The sequence below is a fragment of the Macrotis lagotis genome, chromosome 3 (genome assembly GCF_037893015.1).
Source record: "Macrotis lagotis isolate mMagLag1 chromosome 3, bilby.v1.9.chrom.fasta, whole genome shotgun sequence".
NCBI lineage: Eukaryota > Metazoa > Chordata > Mammalia > Peramelemorphia > Peramelidae > Macrotis > Macrotis lagotis.
In genome coordinates, this window is record NC_133660.1 from 19,147,842 (window position 1) to 19,167,350 (window position 19,509).

Consider the following 19,509-nt stretch of genomic DNA (forward strand, 5'->3'; position numbering starts at 1 on the left):
CTCATTCTCTATCTCTCACTTCATTTCTTTCCAGCCCCCAAGTGTTCCTTGTGGCTGAGCAGTTTTCTCACATTGGGCCATTTCTGAGTTTGCCTCTCAGGTCTCTTGACCAGTAATATTTCTTCACTGGGTTCCTCAGGGTCTTCTGGCAATTCTCATTCTCGCCGCAGTTAATTCTGACACTTAGCCAAGGACAGGCCCTTCCCTCCCACACTCTTGCATGGAATTCAGGATCCTGGCGTTGGCCTGCACTCCCCCCTTATGTTCCTGTGCTGGGAGGCTGGCAGCTTTTAGCACTTGCCCGAGACTGCTAAGGTCTTCAGGACCCCACTGAGTGTCCTTGGTCTGAGTGTGTCAGGGCTCAGTCCTCCCAGAAATTCTTAGCTCTGAATCTGGTGATCTCCAGGCTTTCCCACAGTGTTTAGGTCTGAGAACCATAGAGGTCCTGGTGGGAAAGCTGCAGGCTCTGAAGTCCCTGGGATCAGGCTCTGGCTGATTTCCCTAAGCTCTTCTGGGCAAATATTGCAACAGGCTGGCAGGCCCCCTCTCCCAACACTCACGAATTTCTCTTGGCTATCTCTCAGCACAGTCCAAGGCTGGATGAGGGCTGGTTGCTGATGTTTCAATATGGACTTCTGAATCATCATTTCATCTGCTGCCTTCTGAAGCTGGATTACAAGTAGGAGAGCTGAGCTCCTCTAAAACCTTTCATATTGCCATTGTAACTGCAAGTCAAAATTCAGTAAAGGGTAAATTATGTTTTATAGATGAACCTGATTCATGCAGGACAGCTAAAATCATGTTAAAAACCTTCAATATTAAAGTCAGGAAGGAAGGGTGAAGTCAAGATAGTAGCACAATTTGGGCCATGTTCAATGAGATCTGTGTACACTGGAGAGAAACTAGGAGCACAGAATAAGAGGGAAGGTTGAGACTGAACACCTTGATAGGAAGCACCACGGTAGAGAGAGTCCCAGGGGACTCCCAAACCAGACTGAGAAAACAGACTCAAGATTCTTTGAACAACTGAAAGCCATGAACCGCCCCCTCCCAAAAGAGCCAGAACATCACATTTCAAGAAATTATAATGGAAAATTGCCCCCAAATCTTAGAATCAGAGGACAAAGTAAAAGTTGAAATAATCTACCTATTATTACCAAAATGAAAGCTCCGAGGATCTTGATAGTCAAAAACTCCCTTTAAAGAGAAAACATTGCAAGCAGTCAGAAAGAAAGAATTCAAGTACTATAGAGGCACCATCAAGATCACATAAGATTTCACAGCTTCCACATTATGAAACAGGGAACTAAGACTGTGATATTCAGGAAGGCAAAGAAACTAGGATTATAAACAAAAACTACCCACTCAACAAAACTAAATATAATCCTGATGAAAATTTGACATTCTAACACAGGAGTCAAGAGAAGCATAAAAAGGGAAATATGAAAGATAAATTATAAGGCTGACCTGTTTACTTCTTTATGGAGAGAGGATACATGTAATCCTTGAGAACTCCATAATTAATAGGTCCATTAGAGGGCATCTACTTAGATACCTGGAATGATTTTATGATTGCTGGGATGATCTCAAAAGAAGAATGAAAGGATGAGAAAGAGGGATACTGGGAAAGGGAAGACAGAAAGAAGAAGATTGGGGGAAATTATCTCAATAAGTAGGACAAGTAAGAAAGATTTTATAAAATGAAGGAGGAAGAAGGGAAAGCAGGCAATATTTGAACATCACTCTCATCAGAACTGACTTGAAGACAGAAGAATATACATGCATACCCAAGTAAAGAGCAAAATTCATCTTACCTGAAAAGAAAAGAGGAGGAAAAAGGATTAAAAGAAAGATTGCAGGAGAGGGGGAGCCCTGTGGAAGTAAAGGGGAGAGCAGATTAAGGGAGGCAGAAATAAATCAGACTCGAAGAGGGAAAGGGTTAAAAAGAAAAGGATGAGTATAATAGAACAGGTTAGAGAGAAATACTCAGCAATCATTATTGTAGATGTGAGAGTGGATGAAGTCATTCAGAAAATGGAAACATTCAGAATAGATTTAAAAATAAGAACCCCACAAAATGTGGTTACAAAAAACACAAAACAGAAATAGAAAGCTAACAGGGCAGCTAGAGCACTGGCCCTGGAGTCAGGAGTACTTGAGTTCGGATCCAGCCTCAGATACTTAATAATTACCTAGCTATGTGGCCCTGGGCAAGCCACTTAACCCCATTGCCTTGCAAAAAGAAAAAATCATAAAAAAAAAAGAAATAGAAAACTAAACATCAAGTTAAAATAAGGGGCTAGAATAAAATCTATTATGCTACAACTGAAGTAGGTGGGAATGGCAATCATGATCTCATATAAAACAATAACAAAAATAGACAAGGTGGCTAGGTGGCGCAGTGGATAGAGCACCGGCCCTGGAATCAGCAGTACCTGAGTTCAAATCTGGCCTCAGACACTTAATAATCACCTAGCTGGGTGGTAGGGCGGAGGCGGCTCCGCGGGCCTGGCACAGTGGGTGGCGGGCAGGGGTGAGGCCAGGAGGGCCCAGTGGGGGAGCCTGGAGCTGCCTGCAGCTGGGGACTCCAGGCGGGCGGGTGTGCTGGGGGCTTGGCCCCTTGGATGGGATCAGACCCGGCGGGGGGGGCCCACAGACTTGAGGGCCCTCCTTTAGCTAGGCCAATGACAGGCCCAGAGGTGGAATTCAAACCCAGGCCCTGCAGAGCAAGCGACTGTCCTCCTGAGCTTCCCCGACACCACATGGGGCACCCCCTCACCCCCCCTCCCTCGGCCTCCTCCCCCATGGGGGCTATGAGGGTCCACCCAGGCGCCCGGTGTGAAGATGCGGCCTCTCCCGAGAGAGGCCCTTCCATGGGCCAGGCATCGTCAGCTGCTGGGGGCGCCCGAACACCCTGCCTTCACGGGCACCCTGAGAAGGGCAGTTTCAGAGTAGGCTTGTGGCCCCGGCACGTGAGGAGGGACCTGAGATTGGGGGGAGGCCCCATGTCCAGCATCTGGAGAGTGCTGACCTCAAGACAAGAAGACAAATCGTTAAACTGTTTAAGAAATGGCTAACTTTCAAATTCCGAGTGGTCCTCATGTAGCTTCCGGCTGTCCTAATAGAGCTTCTGGACCACTAACTTAAGTCAGCATGGCCATACCAAGAACCGTTCTAGACTGTGACCTCTTGCCTTATGGCCGAAGTCACTGGACTTTGGACCACTTTAAGCTTGACAATGTGACTGATGAATGCCTTATGGCTATGTATGGATTTCCACGACAATTAATTTACTATTTGATGGATCTCTTAGGAGCCAGCCTTTCTCGACCCACTCAATGGTTCAGGGCCATCAGCCCAGAGACCCAGATCCTTGCAGCACTGGGTTTTTATACTTCCGGCTCCTTTCAGACCCGCATGGGAGATACCACTGGCATCAGTCAGGCTTAGATGTGCTGCTGCGTTGCCAATGTCACAGAAGCCCTGGTAGAAAGGGCCTCCCAATTCATCCACTTCCCAGAAGATGAGACGTCTATTCAGAGTCTGAAGGACAAATTCTATGTGCTAGCAGGAATGCCAGGCGTGATCGGAGTCGTCAACTGCATCCATGTGGGGATCAAGGCTCCTAATGCCGAAGACCTGTCCTATGTGAACCGGAAGGGCCTGCACTCTTTAAACTGTCTGATGGTGTGTGACATTCAGGGGCCTTGCTGAACATGGAGACAAACTGGCCAGGCAGTCTCCAGGACTAGGCTGTCTTGCAGCAGTCGGCTGTGAGGAGTCAGTTTGAAGCAGGCATTCTCAGAGACTGCTGGCTCCTGGGTGATAGCTCCTTCTTCCTTTGCACCTGGCTCATGACCCCACTTCATATTCCAGGAACCCCTGCAGAATATCACTATAACATGGCCCATTCTGAAACTCATAATGTAATTGAGAAGACATTTAGGACCATCCAGTCGAGATTCCGTTGCCTGAATGGATCCAAGGGAGCCCTGCAGTACTCTTGAAAAATCCAGTCACATTATTTTAGCTTGCTGTGTGCTCCATAACATTTCTCTGGAACACGGAATGGATGTGTGGTCTTCTCCAGTGATGGGACATCTGGAGCAGCCAGAAGAAGAGCCTGAGCAGATGGAAGCCATGGATTCAGAAGCTGACCATGTGTGCTAGGAACTGATACTCACTCACTTTAGCTAGTGTGGCCTGGAGGAGGGGGCTTATCTAAGTCATGAGACTGCCTGCACTGGTGTGAGGGTGCTTGTCATTGTTTTTGGTTCATGTCTGCCTTTTATGAGATGCCCCTGCAAATTTAGTAACTAAATCAAAACCACAGTTCTAGGCATTGTGAGGAACTCATTTGAAACCCATTTATTTTAAAACTAAATGACTGGCAAAATCTTCAGGATTTATATACAAAAGAAAAGGGGGGAAACTAAAGTAATTAACAGCTAATTCAAATCACATTGCCACTTGTGCATCAATTATCAGAATATTTCTAATAAAAGTAAATTTCTTTGACTTGAAAAAAATTACCTAGCTTGCTTTGGGCAAGCCACTTTACCCCATTGGCCTCGCAAAAACCTAAAAAAAAAAAATTAAAAGAAATAAACAGAGGAACTACATTTTGCTAAAAGATATCATAACAATGACTTAATATCAACACTGAATATATATTCACTAAATGGCATGGTATCCAAATTCTTTAGTAAGAAATGTATTTATTTCCCAGTTGTGCAAGGCTTCTTCACAAGTAACCATATTTTGACATAAAAAATCTCACAAACAATAAAAGCAGAAATATTAAATACATCTTTTCCTGAATACAATGCAGTAAAAATCATAATCAATAAAACAGCTTTGAAGCAGATTAAAAATTAACTTGATACTACATAAAAAATTCCCAAAGAATAGGTGAGTCCAAAACAAATCAAAGAAACAATAATTTCATTGATGATGATAATGAAAAAGCATACAAAAAAAATCTGAGGGATGCAACCAAAGCAGTACTTGAAGGAAAACGCAGATCTCTAAATGCTTACATTAAGAAGGAAAGAGCAGATTAACGAACTGGGTATGCAATTAAAAAAAAACTAGAAATATACAAAGTTCCAAACAAACACCAAAATAGAAATCCTAAAAGTCAAGGAAGAGAGAAACAAAACTGAAAGTCAAAAAAAAATTGAACTGAGTAACAAAAACCAAAGCAATAAAAGAAACTGTTAGATAATTTGATTAAAAAAAAAGAAAACCAATTCACTAATATCAAAAATGAAAAAGATGAATTCACAACCAATGAAAAGCCAATAAAAGCAATTATGAGAAACTATTTTACCCTCTATATGCCAATCTAAATGAAATGGATGACTATTTTTAAAAATTATGTAAATTGGGGGCAGCTAGGTGGCACAGTGGATAGAGCACCAGCCCTGGAGTCAGGAATATCTGAGTTTAAATCTGGCCTCAGACGCTTAATAATTACCTAGCTCTGTGGCCTTGGGTAAGCCACTTAACCCCATTGCCTTGCAAAAAAAACTAAAAAAAAAATACATACATACATACATACATACATACATACATATATATGTATATGTATGTATAAATTGCCCAGAGCAATAGAACAGGAAATTAACTGTTCAATACCACTAAACTGTTTTTAAAAAAGAGCTAAGGGGCAGCTAGGTGGCACAGTGGATAGAGTGGATAGTCTTGGAGTCAGGAGTACCCGAGTTCAAATCTGGCCTCAGACACTTAATAACTTATCTAGCTTGGGCCTTGGGCAAGCCACTTAATCCCAATGCCTTGAAAAAAAAAATCCAAAAAAAAAAAAAAAAAGAGGTAAAGAAGTCCTCCCAAATGTCTTCTCTGGTAAAAATATAGTCTTGCTACCTAAAACCAGGGAAAGTCAAAACAGAAAGATGGCTATAAACCAATTTTTCTGATGAATATTGATGTAAAAATTTTAACTAAAATACTAGGAAAGAGATTACAGCGACATGTTACAAAGATCACATACTATGACCAGGGTAGATTTCTACTAGGAACTCAGGGTTCAATATTAGGAAAACTATAAGTTTAATTGACTGTAACAAGAAGAAAAAATAATTATCTTAAGACTATCTCAATAGATAAAGAAAAGGCCTGATTTTATCATCTCTCTGTTTCTCTCCTCCAACAGGCTCTTCCACCATCACTTCTTGCTTGCTGTCAGTTTTTGTTCCAGGGAAATGTAAACAAGTTGAAGGCAGAGGACAGGACATTTTTCTTTTTGCAACATATAGAAAAATGACTTGCCAATAGTACAATAATCAAAGACAATTATAAAAGACTTGTGATGGGGGTGGAGCCAAGATGGCAGAGCAAAGGCAGGGACTCCTAATGAGCTCTCCCCCAAACCACCCAAAATGCCTTTAAATGACTCTAACTAAATTCTAGAGTGGGAGAGCCTACAAAAAGTCTGAGTAAAACAATTTTCCGGCCCAAGACAAGTTGGAAGATCCATGGGAGAGGTCTGTTAATAGGAACAGTGGGGCACCTGGCTCTCTGGCAGTGGTGGGCAGACCTTTCAGCCCAGAGAATGACAAGGAGAACTTGGAAGGTCAGTGGGAAAACGCTGCCACACCAAGGTGAGAGTGGAACCAGTCCAGCGAAGGCCTCAGCACAGACCTGGTCCCTCGGGGACCAGGAACAGGTCTGGGAAGTCACCTGGCAGAAGGTCACCAAGCAGTTACTTCCAGAGTGCTCAGTCCACAAATGGTAAGGGCTTTGCCCATACTCAGATTCAGGTTGCAGTCCGAGCTCCAGTCCCAGGAAGAGGAGTAGAAGCATAAAGTAATTTTACTACCTGCAGCAAAGCAGAGACCCTCCTCACAGCTCCAAGCAGAGAAGAGACCTTGTGATCATCCACAGGCCAGCACATAGGTCAGGAGAGAAGTCCTAACCTCCCATAAGACCTTGCGGGAATTGAGAACTTGAAGTTCCCTGGGAAAATATCCCTGAAAGCAGCTGCAGAAACCTCAAAAGCTTGGGATAGTGTCTCCTACACCCTAGAAGTAGAGTCCCACCTTAATAAAGAGTTAAAATCAAGTCAGAGGGAAATGAGCAAACAACAGAGGAAAAAAAAATCCAACCAGAGACAATTACTTTGGTCCTACAGAGGATCAAAATATACACTCAGAAAATGACAAAAATCAAAGCTTCCACATCCGAAGTCCTCCAAGAAAAATATGAACTGGTCTCAGTCTATTGAAGAGCTCACAAAAGATTTTGAAAATTATGCAAGAGAGGTAGAGGCTAAATTGGGAAGAGAAATGAGAGTAATGCAGGAAAATCATGAAAACCAAGCCAGCAGCTTGGAGAAGGAATTACAAAAAAATAGCATCTTAAAAAGAAGTTTGGTTCAAATGGAAAAGGCAGTCCAAAAGGCCAATGTGGAAAAGAATGTCTTAAAAAGCAGAATTGGCCAGATGAAAAAGGAGTTATAAAAGCTCTCTGAAGGAAATAACTCCTTCAAATGTAGAATGGAGCCAAGGGAAGCTGCAGATTTTTGTGAGAAATCAAGAAATAATAATAAAAAAAACCCCAAAAGAATGAAAACCTGGAAGAAAATATGAAATATGTCACTGGAAAAAGAACTGACTTAGAAAACAAATCTAAGAGAGATAATTTAAAAATTACTAGACTATCTCAAAGTCATGACTGGGAAAAGAGCCTAGATTTTATTTTTCAAAATATCCTAGAAGCAGGGGGTAAAATGGAAACTGGAAGAATCCATCGATCAACTCTTCAAAGAGATCCCAAAATGAAAACTCCCAATAATATTATAGTCACATTCCAGAACTCCCAATTCAAGCAGAAAATATTACAAGTAGCCAGAAAGAAACAATTCAAATATACAAGATACATTACGGGCTCAAAGGGCTTGGGATATAATATTCTGGAAGGCAAAGAACTTGGATTACAACTAAGAATCAACTACCCAGCAAAACTGAACATCCTTTTCCAGTGGAAAAGACAGATATTCAGTGAAATGGGATGGATTTCAAACTTTCCTGATGAAATGACCAGAGTTGAACAGAAAGTCTGAACTCCAAGTACAGGACTCAGGTGAAGCATAGAAAGGGTGGATGGGAAGACTAAATTGTGAGGGGATTTAATGATGAACTGCTTGTATTCCTGATGAGAAGATGATCCTGATAACTCATATGAACCTTCTCATTTATTAGAGCAATTAGAAGGGGCAAATATAATCAAGGCACAGAAGGGAGTTGAATATGGAGGTATAATAATATTATAAAGATGGAGTCAGGAGCAAAAAAAAAAAGCATGGACTGGGAGAAAGGGAAAGAAGAGGTAGAATTGTCTAAGATATTTCACATAAAAGAGTTAAGAAAGAGGTTTTGCAATGGAGTGAAAGGGGAAAAGACGAAAGGGAATGAGTGAGCCTTCATTCTTATCAGAAATGGCCCAGAGAAGAAATAACATACACACTAAATAGGATATAGAAACTTATCTTACTCCAGAAGAAAAAAGAGAAGAAAGGGATGGGAGAAAGGGGACAGGAGGAGAGGAGTGGGTGTGGGGGTGATAGAAGAGAGGGAAGATCATAGGAGAGGGTAATCAGATGCAAAAGACATATTGCAAGGTGGTGGAGTTGGGTGGCCTGCCCAGGAGCATGTGGGTGTCTGGGGCAGGATTTGGGCTTGTGTCCTCTGCGCCACTCGCTGCCCTTTAACACACTTTTGAGGATGGACAAAGTGAAAAGAGAGAGAGAATAGAATAAATAGGAGTAGGGAGGAATGGATAGAGGGAAAAACAATTAGCAATAGCAACTGTGTGAAAAAAATGAAAGCAACTTCTCTGATGGATTTATGATAAAGAATTGTGATCCACCCCAGAGACAGAGTTGATGGTATCTGAACACAGACTGAAGTACAATTTTTTTTTCTCTTTTTCTCTCACTTTATATTTTGTAAGGTTTTTCTATATTTGGGGGGGGGGGGGTTACGTTTACTCTTACATCAAGATTATTTTAGTAATGTATAAATAAATATTTTAAATCTTTTTTAAAAAATGTTCTAGGGTGGCTAGATGGCGCAGTGGATAAAGCACCGGCCCTGGAGTCAGGAGTACCTGAGTTCAAATCCGGTCTCAGACACTTACTAATTACCTAGCTGTGTGGCCTTGGGCAAGCCACTTAACTCCATTTGCCTTGCAAAAAGAAAAAAAACCCCTAAAAAACCCCCTTAAAAACCTAAAAAAAATGTTCTACACCTCATCATTGATAGGAGAAATGTGGGTTGGAACAATTCTGAGATACTACCTTATACCTATTGGATGACTAATAGGAAGGAGAAAATAACAAATGTTGAAAGAAATGTAAGGAAATTGAGACAAAGATGCACTGGTGGAAGGGTTGTGGAATGATTCAACAATTCTGTAGAGCAATTTAGAGCTATGCCCAAAGGGTAATAAAACCATGCCTACCCTTTGGCATAGCAGTGCCACTACTACATCTATATTCCAGAAGAGATGAATCTATAAGTACAGGGATTATAATAGGGGCTCTCTTCTGGCGGTTAGTAGCTGAAGATTGAGAGGATGCCCAGCACTTGGGGAATGGTAGAACAAGCTGTGGTATGTGATTGAGATGAAATGCTGCTCTAGTATGAGAAATGATGAACAGAATGCTCTCAATAAAAAACTTACATGAACGGATGCAATGGGAAATGTACCATATACAAAGTATTAGCAGTGCTTCAGGATGATCAGCTATGAGTGACCTACCTTTTCTTATCAACACTGTGACCCAAGAGAACTCTGATGGACTTATAGTCCATCTTATAGTAAAGAATGCTTATTATTCATCCCAAAGACAGAACTGATGGTGTCTGAATATAGACTGAAGCACACTTTTTTGAGATTTCTGTTTCTTTGGTTTCCCTTATTTTTGTAACATGACTATTGTAGTAATGTTTTTCCATCATCACACATTTTTAACCTACACCAAGTAACTTCCTTTCTCAATGAGGGGGAGTAGGGTGAGAGAAAGGGAAAGAATTTGGGAATCAGGGTTTTAGAAGTAAATGTTGAAACTTCTTTTTGCATGTAGCTGGGGGAAAATTTTCTTTAATAAAAAAAAGACTTGCAATGGAAAATAGTATTCATATTCAGAGAAGAACTGTGGAATTTAAATGCAGACCAATGTTTACTATCTTCAATTCCTAAAAGTTGTCTTACGTATTATGTTTTTCCCTCTCTAATGTTTTTTCACATTTTAATTTGGTTTTTCTTGCATAACATGATTAATATGGACCTATGTTTAGTATATTCTTAGATTGTACAGTCTATGAGATTGCTTTCTGTGAGGGAGGTGAAAAATGTGAAACTCAAAACTTTCTAAAAATAATGATTGTTGAAAATTACCAAAAAAAGAAAAAGAAAAATGACTTGCACATAATTAGTGCTTAATTACCTGTTTCTGATGGAAATGGAATTCCTCATCTCCTGTTAAGAATTAACATGCTCTCCTATGAATAAAAGGAATGAACTGATAATGAAGAAGTGTTCCACTGAATAAGGGCAAAAGAGAATGGGCTAAAGCATTGGGGGAGGGTGGGAAAAGTCACAAGGGTCAGGTTTATGAAAGAGGCAGGATCACCAAGCCATCAGTGTTTGTTCAGGGAAGACTGATGTAGTATACTAGGCTACATCAGAAAGCAAGGTCCCACATGAACAAACTTTTCTCAGCAGTCCTCTTCCTTGATGCAAAAAACAAACAAAATACTCAACACACACACACACACACCAACCCTGGAAATGAAGTGTACACTGAATGACAGGGGAGTGGCTCAACAAAATGAGATATAAACTTCATGAAATATCACCAAGAAATAAGGAATAGCTCTGAAACATAATCTATACAATGATTACAACATAAATGAAAAGAACACCAAGAACATGGTGTGATCTGAGTAACGATAACAATCATGAGGAGTTCCAAAGAGCAGAAGGTGAAGACTGTTTCTTTTTTTTTTAAGGGTTTTTTTTTTGGCAAGGCAAATAGGGTTAAGTGACTTGCCCAAGGCCACACAGCTAGGTAATTATTAAGTGTCTGAGGCCAGATTTGAAGTCAGGTACTCCTGACTCCAGGGTCAGTGCTCTATCCAATGTGCCACCTAGCCTCCCTGTGAAGACTGGTTCTTAGCAGTGGACACCATGTAAGCTCATTTTACTTAATGGTTCCAAGTGAAAATTCAACATTTTATTCATCTAAGGTTCAAAATATCTAATTTGTGGGCAGTGGAGGAAAGGAGCAATATTAAAGGAGGGGGGAGAAAGGAATGGAGAGATTGTCATAGCAAACAAGGAAGCGCTAGGAACACTGATCAGAGCTTGGTTATTACATCCTTGAACTTCATAGATAATCCTAAAGGCTATATTGAGAATGAGACTTTATATTTGATAGAGTAGAATCAACCACACTCATAAAAGCTGACACAGAGCAAGGCTCCTTTACCCCTCCAGGTCCATGGGATCCCAGCAGGTACCCTCCTCCAGCCCCACTTCTATACCACCCCCTTCCAGTTCTGGAGTTATAATGAAATCAGACTGCTAATGCTCCTCCTTTTTTTTTTTTAAGGTTTTTTTGCAAGGCAAATGGGGTTAAGTGGCTTGCCCAAGGCCACACAACTAGGTAATAATATATTAAATGTCTGAGACTGGATTTGAACCCAGGTACTCCTGACTCCAGGACCGGTGCTTTATCTACTGCTCCACCTAGCCTCCCCGCTCCTCCTCTTTATGTGGGGTCAACTCCCCTTACAAGTTTCTTGAGGGTAGGAGCCTTCAAGTGACTGATCCAACAGCAACAAAGTCTTGAATGAAGTCAGAATGGAACTGAGTGTTCAGCATGATAATCCCAGCTACCATGCATGGTGAGCTTCCTCAGCGCCAGGCTTTCCAATCCAGCTCTCATTTGATGCTCACAAGGACCTGGGAGCTGGGCCTTTGATGAAGAGCTCCATTCTAAATTGAGGCAAGAGGGGAAATGACTTATCTAGGGTGACACAACCAGTCAGTATCTGAGGCTGGATTTGAACCCAGATCTTCCCAGGCCCAGCACACTACATGCTTTCTACCTGCCTTCATATAAAGACTACAACAGAGAGAAGTAGCAAGACCCCAAGACTATGAATTCAGAGAAGGAAAGGCCCTCAGAGACAGGTCACAGAGCAGAACAGTGACCATCAGTCAATCATAGACCACTGACCAGGCCTCACTCCATCTCCTAAGCCCCAGGCACTGTGCTGGAGAGACAAAGACAGGCAACAGCAAATCCTGGCCTTGGGGTGCTTCCATTTGGATAAGGGTATGTGTATCAACAGGCCCTGATCCAGGGAAGGCAGATGAAAGGTAACCTCAGGGTGGGAGGCGTGAAAAGTTGGGGAGTGATGGGGAAACTTTGCTGGTTGGGAAAGGTCACCTGCTGAAGGGAGTGTCTGAGCTGACTCTTGAAGTTCAGGAATCCTAAGAGAAGGTGAGAAGGGAAAGCATTATGGTCATGGGGGATCATCATGGGGGACTGCCAGTTCAATAGTCCATAGATGTAGATGAAGTGTGGTTGCCAAGGAACAGAAATTGGCGGAACACAGTGTGGCTGCAAGAGAATGCTGCATAAGCTAGAGAGTGGCTGGAAGTGCTGCAAGTGTCAAACAATTCTACAGGTCACAGGAAACTGGGAGAACTCACTTCACTAGGAGAGGCCAAGGACAAGGACATGGTGGACACATGTTAGAGGGGCTGGTGTGGGGAGAGTCTGGAGGTGGGGAGCGCCAAGAGGAAGGGAGGGAAACAGATTGAACCTGAGGCACAGAAGGGCTGGATGAGCACTGTCACTGTTTGACTAGAGAGAAGGAGAGAAAATATTGTGAATGGTGAAATGAGTAGGTCACTTGAAGGATAGTAACAGCAGAGACTGAATATGGGAGGGCATGGAAGGAAAGAGTGAATTCAAAATGCCTAATGGACATCCAGTTCAACATGTCTAATAACCAGCTGGTAATGGGGAGACCTGGCAATTGTCAAATCTCCTGAGTGGACCAAGTTCTCTCAGAAGAGATGTGCTGCAGAGGGGTGGGGGATCTGAAGAATATGGGTCAAAGACAGGAGGTCAAACCAAAAGCAAAGGACTATATTCTTATCCTGCTGATAGCACCTTCAATGGCTCAGGGTAATGGAGAAAGGGAAGGGTGACTCAATCAAAGGAAAAGGAGGGATTTCTGGGGGAATATTTGCCAGGCAACTGACATAGTTTGTTATCAAAATGGAAAGACATTCTCACTTCAAGAACAGGATATGAGGGGGCTGGCAACCAAATACCTTGACAATTATTAAATAAATTAATTTAGATAAAACAGCAGGCATTTCTTGTCCAAGGACAATCAACAGTTACTCCCATGGGGCAACTAGGTGGCATAGTAGATAGAGTACTGGGCCTGGAGTCAGGAGGATCTGAATTCAAATCCAGTCTCAGATGATAATTGCCTAGCTGTGTGACCTTGGACAAGTCACTTACCCCACTGCCTTAAATAATAATAAAATATCTATTGAACAGTTAATGCCACTATATAATCCCTGTACTGAATCCCTACCTAATTTGTTCTGTTTTATATCTCTTCCAAGAGTGACAAAGGACTCATAAACTCTTCCTTCCAAAACAAAAAAAATAATGGTTTGGGCTCTCAATATTAGGGTTACCAGCTGGTTGAAGGATGTCTACACTGTTAATCAAGAAGTTGCTAAAGAATTGTGATTCCTGGGGTGGCTAGATGGCACAGTGGATAGAGCACAGGTCCTGGGGTCAGAAAGACCTGAGTTCAAATCCGGCCTCAGACACTTAATAATTACCTAGCTGTGTGGCCTTGGGCAAGCCACTTAAATCCTCTGCCTTGCAAAAACCTTAAAAAAAAAAGAATTGTGATTCCTGTTCTCTCCTTCTTCTCATTCCTCCCCAAAACATTTCCATAGAGATCATAACTAAACCTTAAGAACTGCTAAGGTCATCAAGAGACAATGGCGGGGGAATAAAGCTGGTCCAGGACAGAGCCATGGAGTCACACTCATGTGGAAATGACACAGAAGATGAGCAAGCAGATGAGGTGGTGGAAAAAGCAGAACCAAGAGAGAGTGCTTAAATTCATCTATTTTAAAAATGTTTTCTGGAAAGCAAAAAAGAGAAGAATGAGGATTGAGAACAGGCAACAGGCCTGGTAACTAGGGACAGAACCGAAACTGAAATCCAGACTCCTCCCAGGTAACTCCTAGCAGCCTCAAGTTCTGAAACAGAATTCTACTTTCAACTCTCTTTCAGGATTGAGAACAAGAGATTACAGGCTAACTTGAAAAGACATATGCATCTTTACTTCTGCATCTCCAGCATCAACCGCAGTTGCTGAGGGATGAGTTTGGAGGAATTAAAAGAGCAAACTGAACAATGGGGGGAAGTAAGAACTCCTGGGGACAGAGACAAGAAGGAGGAGTGAAGGCAGGAAATCCCAGAAGCTCCCCAGACTAGGTTAAAGCCTTTAAATTATGACTCTAACTAAAGTGACAGAACCTACAGAAAGACCGAGGGAAACAATTTTCCAGTCCAAGACAACTTGGAAGATCCACAGGAAGGGGGGTCTGTTACACCAGGGTTAGAAAAGGTTGAAGCACAGCCTGCACTGCAATGGGGTAAACTGGCTCCAGCCACCCAAGAACAGCCCGAAGGGCACCTGAGTCCTTGGTGGATCCTTGGTCCATGGCATCAGTGGTAATTTCCAGACCTCTCAGCCCAGGGATTGCCAAGGATAACTTGGAAGGTCAGCAGGAAAACTCTGTGCAGTGCAGTCCTGGCTCCAGGAACCAGAAGCAGGTCTGGGGAGTCACCCAGCAACTGCTTCCAGAGCATTCAACCCACAGATGGTAAGGGGGTCGGGGGAGATTGCAGAGGTCTCTTCACTATCCCTGGGACAGGACTCTGGTACTTTGCCCATACTGTTCACAGTCTGTCACAGTCTGGGGCCCCATATTGCCCTAGTGGAACAGGGACCTTCCTCATAGCTCCAGAACAAGGGGGAGAGCTTCTGGTTATCCACATGCCAGCAAAGCAGTCAGAGCCTCTCATAAGACCATGATGGAACCCTGGAGAGTGACCCTAAAAACAGCTGCAAAACCCTCAAAAACTTGGGATAGTGCATCCTCCATCCCAGATGCAGAGCCACACCTTAACAAAGAGTTAAAATCAAGCCACAGGCTGAGGAAATGAGCAAATAACAGATGAAAAAAAAAAATCTGACCAGACAATTACTTTGGTCCCATGGAGGATCAAAACACACACACACTCAGAAGATGACAAAGTCAAAGCTTCTATATCCAAAGTCTCCAAGAAAACAGGCATTGGTCACAGGCTTTGGAAGAGCTCAAAAAAGTTTTGAAAATCAAGTAAGAGAGGCAGAGAAAAAATTGGTAAGAGAAATGAGAGCAATGTGGGAAAATTATGAAAACCAAGTTAGCGGCTTAGAGAAGGAGATACAAAACAACTGAAAAAAATAACACCTTTTTCCATCAAATGGAAAAAGCAGTTCAAAAAGTCAATGAGAAGAATGGTTTAAAAATCAGAAGACCTTTGAGAAAAATAATTCCTTCAAATGTAAAATGGGGGGAATCTAATGATTTTGTGAGAAATCAAGAAACAATAAAACAAAACCAAAAGAATGAAAAACTGAAAGAAAATGTCAACTATCTCACCGCAAAAACAAATGACCTGGAAAACAGATCCCAGAGAGATAATTTAAAAATTACTGAACTACCTGAAAGTCATGACTGGGAAAAGAACTTAAGACTTCAATTTTCAAGAAATTCTAGGAAAATTGCCCTGATATCCTAGAAGCCAAAAGTAAAATAGGAATTGAAAGAATCCAACGATCACCTTCTGAAAGAAATCCCAAAATAAAAACTGCCAGGAATATTATAGCCAAATTCCAAAACTCTCAAGTCAAGGAGAAAATATTAAAAGCAGCTAAAAAGAAACAATTCAAATATTGTGGGGGTACAGTCAAATTAATACAAGATTTAGCAGCTTCTACATTAAGGGCTTTATGGCTCGAAATATAATATTCTAGAAGGCAAAGAGTTTGTATTACAACCAAGAATCAACTCCCCAGAAAAACTTAACATCCTCTTCCAGGGGAAAAGATGGCCTTCAATGAAGACCATTTTAAACTTTCCCGTTCAAACGATCAGAGCTCAAAAGAAAATTTGATCTCTAAGTACAGGACTCAGGTGAAGCATAGAAGGGGGTGGAGAGGAAGGGTAAATTATGAGGGACTTAATGATGTTGAATTGCTTGTATTCCTGCATGAGAAAATGATACTGATAATTCATATGAATCTTCTCATTTATTAGAGCAATTAGAAGGGGCATGTATAGACAAGGCACAGGAGGGAGTTGAATTTGAAAGTATAATATATTAAAAAGATGGAGTCAATGGGCAAGAAAACAATGTATTGGGAGAAAGGGAAAGGGGAAGTAGAATGGGATAAATTATTTCACATAAAAGAGGCAAGGAAAAACTTTTGCAATGGAGTGAAAGAGAGGGAACGTTAAGGGGGAGTGAGTCCTCATTCTCATTGGAAGTGACTTAGAGAGGAAATAACATACAAACTTAATTGAGTATAGAAATTTATCTTACCCTAGAAGAAAAAAGGAGAGGAAAGGGATGGGAGAAAGGTGATGGGGAAGGGAGGGAGGTTGTAGGTGATAGAAGGGAGGTAAGATTGTGGGAAAGGGTAGTCAGATACAATAAGCTTTTAAGGAGGGAACAAGGTGAAGAGAGTACAGTAAATGGAGAGGGGAGGATTACGATTGAGGGAAATACAGCTAGCAATAGCAACTGTAGGAATAAAGAAAGAGCTGATGGTGTCTGAATACAAAATGAAGTACTTTTTTTCTCACTTTATTTTTCTTGAGGTTTCTCTTTGTGGGGAGGGGGGATTATGTCTACTTTTACAACATGACTATTGTGGTAATGTATTCCATGTCTTCACATTTATAACCTACATCGAGTCACTTGCTTTCTCAATGGGAGGAAAGGAGAGAATTTGAAACTCAAGGTTTTGGAACTAAATGTTGAAACTTGCTTTTGCTTGTAGTTGGGAGTAAAAAAATGTTTTTTAATAAAAAAATTAATTTAATTAAATTTTTAAAAAATTAAATGAGTTGGGGCGGCTAGGTGGTGCAGTGGATAGAGTACTGGCCCTGGAGTCAGGAGGACCTGAGTTCAAATCCGGCCTCAGACACTTAATAATTACCTAGCTGTGTGGCCTTGGGCAAGCCACTTAACCCCATTTTGCCTTGCAAAAACCTAAAAAAATAAAAAAATAAAATGAAATGAACTACTATCAAATTAGGAAAAATGTTCAAGACCAGAAGTAAAAACATCCCAACAAATCCAACTCTGAATGTTGCTTTTCCTTTCCCTTTTTTTTTAGTTTTTCCTTTTTTTTTACAAGGCAATGGGGCTAAGTGGCTTGCCCAAGGCCACACAGCTAGGTAATTATTAAGTGTCTGAGGCCGGATTTGAACTCAGGTCCTCCTGACTCCAGGTCCGGTGCTCTATCCACTGCACCACCTAGCTACCCCCTGAATGTTGCTTTTCCAATAAGATACTTTGGCACGCCCTAGTGTGTTATTATTTAATTATTAAATTATTATTTAAGGTAAGTGTGTAGTACCTTCATGTAATTGACAATCTTTGCGAGAACTCCAAATTTGTATCCTGAGCCTCCAGAAAGGGCTTTGAAGTTAAATGTTCCATTACTGTGATCTGTAAGAGGAAAAAAGAAGACATTTTCAATACTTCCACAGTAGTTTATATTTTATTTAAATTCTGGGTCTGACTTCTCTACAGTCAGAAGAGAACTGAATTTCCTTCTCAAGAGAGTAAAATATCGGTAACAAAAAACTATGAAAAATCACAATCTTTCTTCTCCATTAAGAAAAGAGAAAAAAATGTTGATTTCCATACAATCAGTAGCTCAAAGTAATAAATTCGATTTTTTCTTTTAAAATAATGCTCTAATATAGCAGTCCCCTAATTCAGACTGGATTTGTCTTCCATCAAGTCAGGTTTTATGCTGTTACTTTTCGTTTTGGTAGGAGGACTTCCATTGGGGAATGCCAGAGAGGAAGCTCTGAAGGGAGATCAGTGTCTACAGACCCCATTCTTTATCACTGGAGTTAATCAAAGCAATGTGGGATGAAGGAGCTTGACCTGGGCCAAGCACACTGCCAGCATCAAGGGTCAGATAGGCATGGCTGCTGCCTCTGTATCTTCCCCAACCCCCAATGGACAGGAAGGAACTGGATGGCAGATCCATCTATACTTTGTCAGGCTCCCTTCACTCTACTCCTACACAGTGCATACAGTGATGGATGTGGGAGGGGAACAGGGGAAGAAAATTCATAATTGCTAGTCGAAGGATACATCCTACTCACACACTCCTACACAATACAGTACTAACCTCCTATAGTGACTACAGAAAAGCATGGGGGAAGAGAATTCATCACTGCTAATCAAAGTGCACATCCTACTTGTAGGGCAGCATTTAGTTCCCTGAATGGGGAGGGGGGGCTCATGAAAAGAACAAAAATCAACCCATCTGTCACTTGCTTAGTAACAATACTTAATCACAGGAACACCAAAGCAATGAATCAGATGGAACATTTGAAAGGGATCTTAAAGCTAAAGCAAGACAGACAGGAAGGAGACAAGAGGAGAGTACAGTTGGCATGAGCTTAAATTTCCCAAAGAGTGGATTGACTGGGCTTCCTAGAGCCCCTCTGATATGGAGCATTACCAGCAAAGCCGGAAGCCAGGACATCACTGGCTTATGCCTCCCCCTTTCCTGGCCTCCCAGTTCACTTCTCATGGCATTTTCATTAAGAACCAGCACAGTGGTCACTAATGGATACAGGTCCCTTTCTCTGAGCTAAGAACCCCTCAGTCACCTTAACCAGACTTCTTGAGAGATGACCAATCAATAGAAGGAAGAAAAATGTGACAAAACCTACAAAATCTTCTTGCACAGAGCTAAAGAGCATTGCAGAACATTACAACCACCCTGGAATTACCTCAGCAGGACTGTGGAAAGGGAGGAAAATGCCTTACAGACGAAATACAAGATGCTACTTTCCGTATCCCAGACGTCTCGACCCCTCCACTTGCCCCGGGAAACTCACCAGGCTAGCCTGGACAGAATGACTGCAAAAGCAGTGAGCATATGAGCATCCCCAGGAGCGAGTTGCCCCCCAGGAATCCTGAGTGGCAGGGCTTGGAACATGAGGCTGCTCACCTCCAGGAAAGAACCAGGGGCCAGCTTGGTCCAAGAAACAATGACCTCTCTTCTTCAGCACTGATTGAGGCTAGAGGATGGAGAGAGAAAATGCCATCTGACAATGAAAATACCC

General features: G+C 41.8%; 1 protein-coding gene across 2 annotated transcripts in view; it reads right to left on the reverse strand.

The window, feature by feature from the left end:
• GTF2E2 (general transcription factor IIE subunit 2) overlaps positions 1-19,509 on the reverse strand; it is a 110,907-nt gene that overhangs the window by 45,574 nt on the left and 45,824 nt on the right. For both annotated transcript variants that reach the window (XM_074228272.1, XM_074228271.1), the window contains exon 3: positions 17,775-17,866. In XM_074228272.1, coding sequence (XP_074084373.1) covers positions 17,775-17,866 — 92 coding nt within the window. The remainder of the gene's footprint in view (positions 1-17,774; positions 17,867-19,509) is intronic.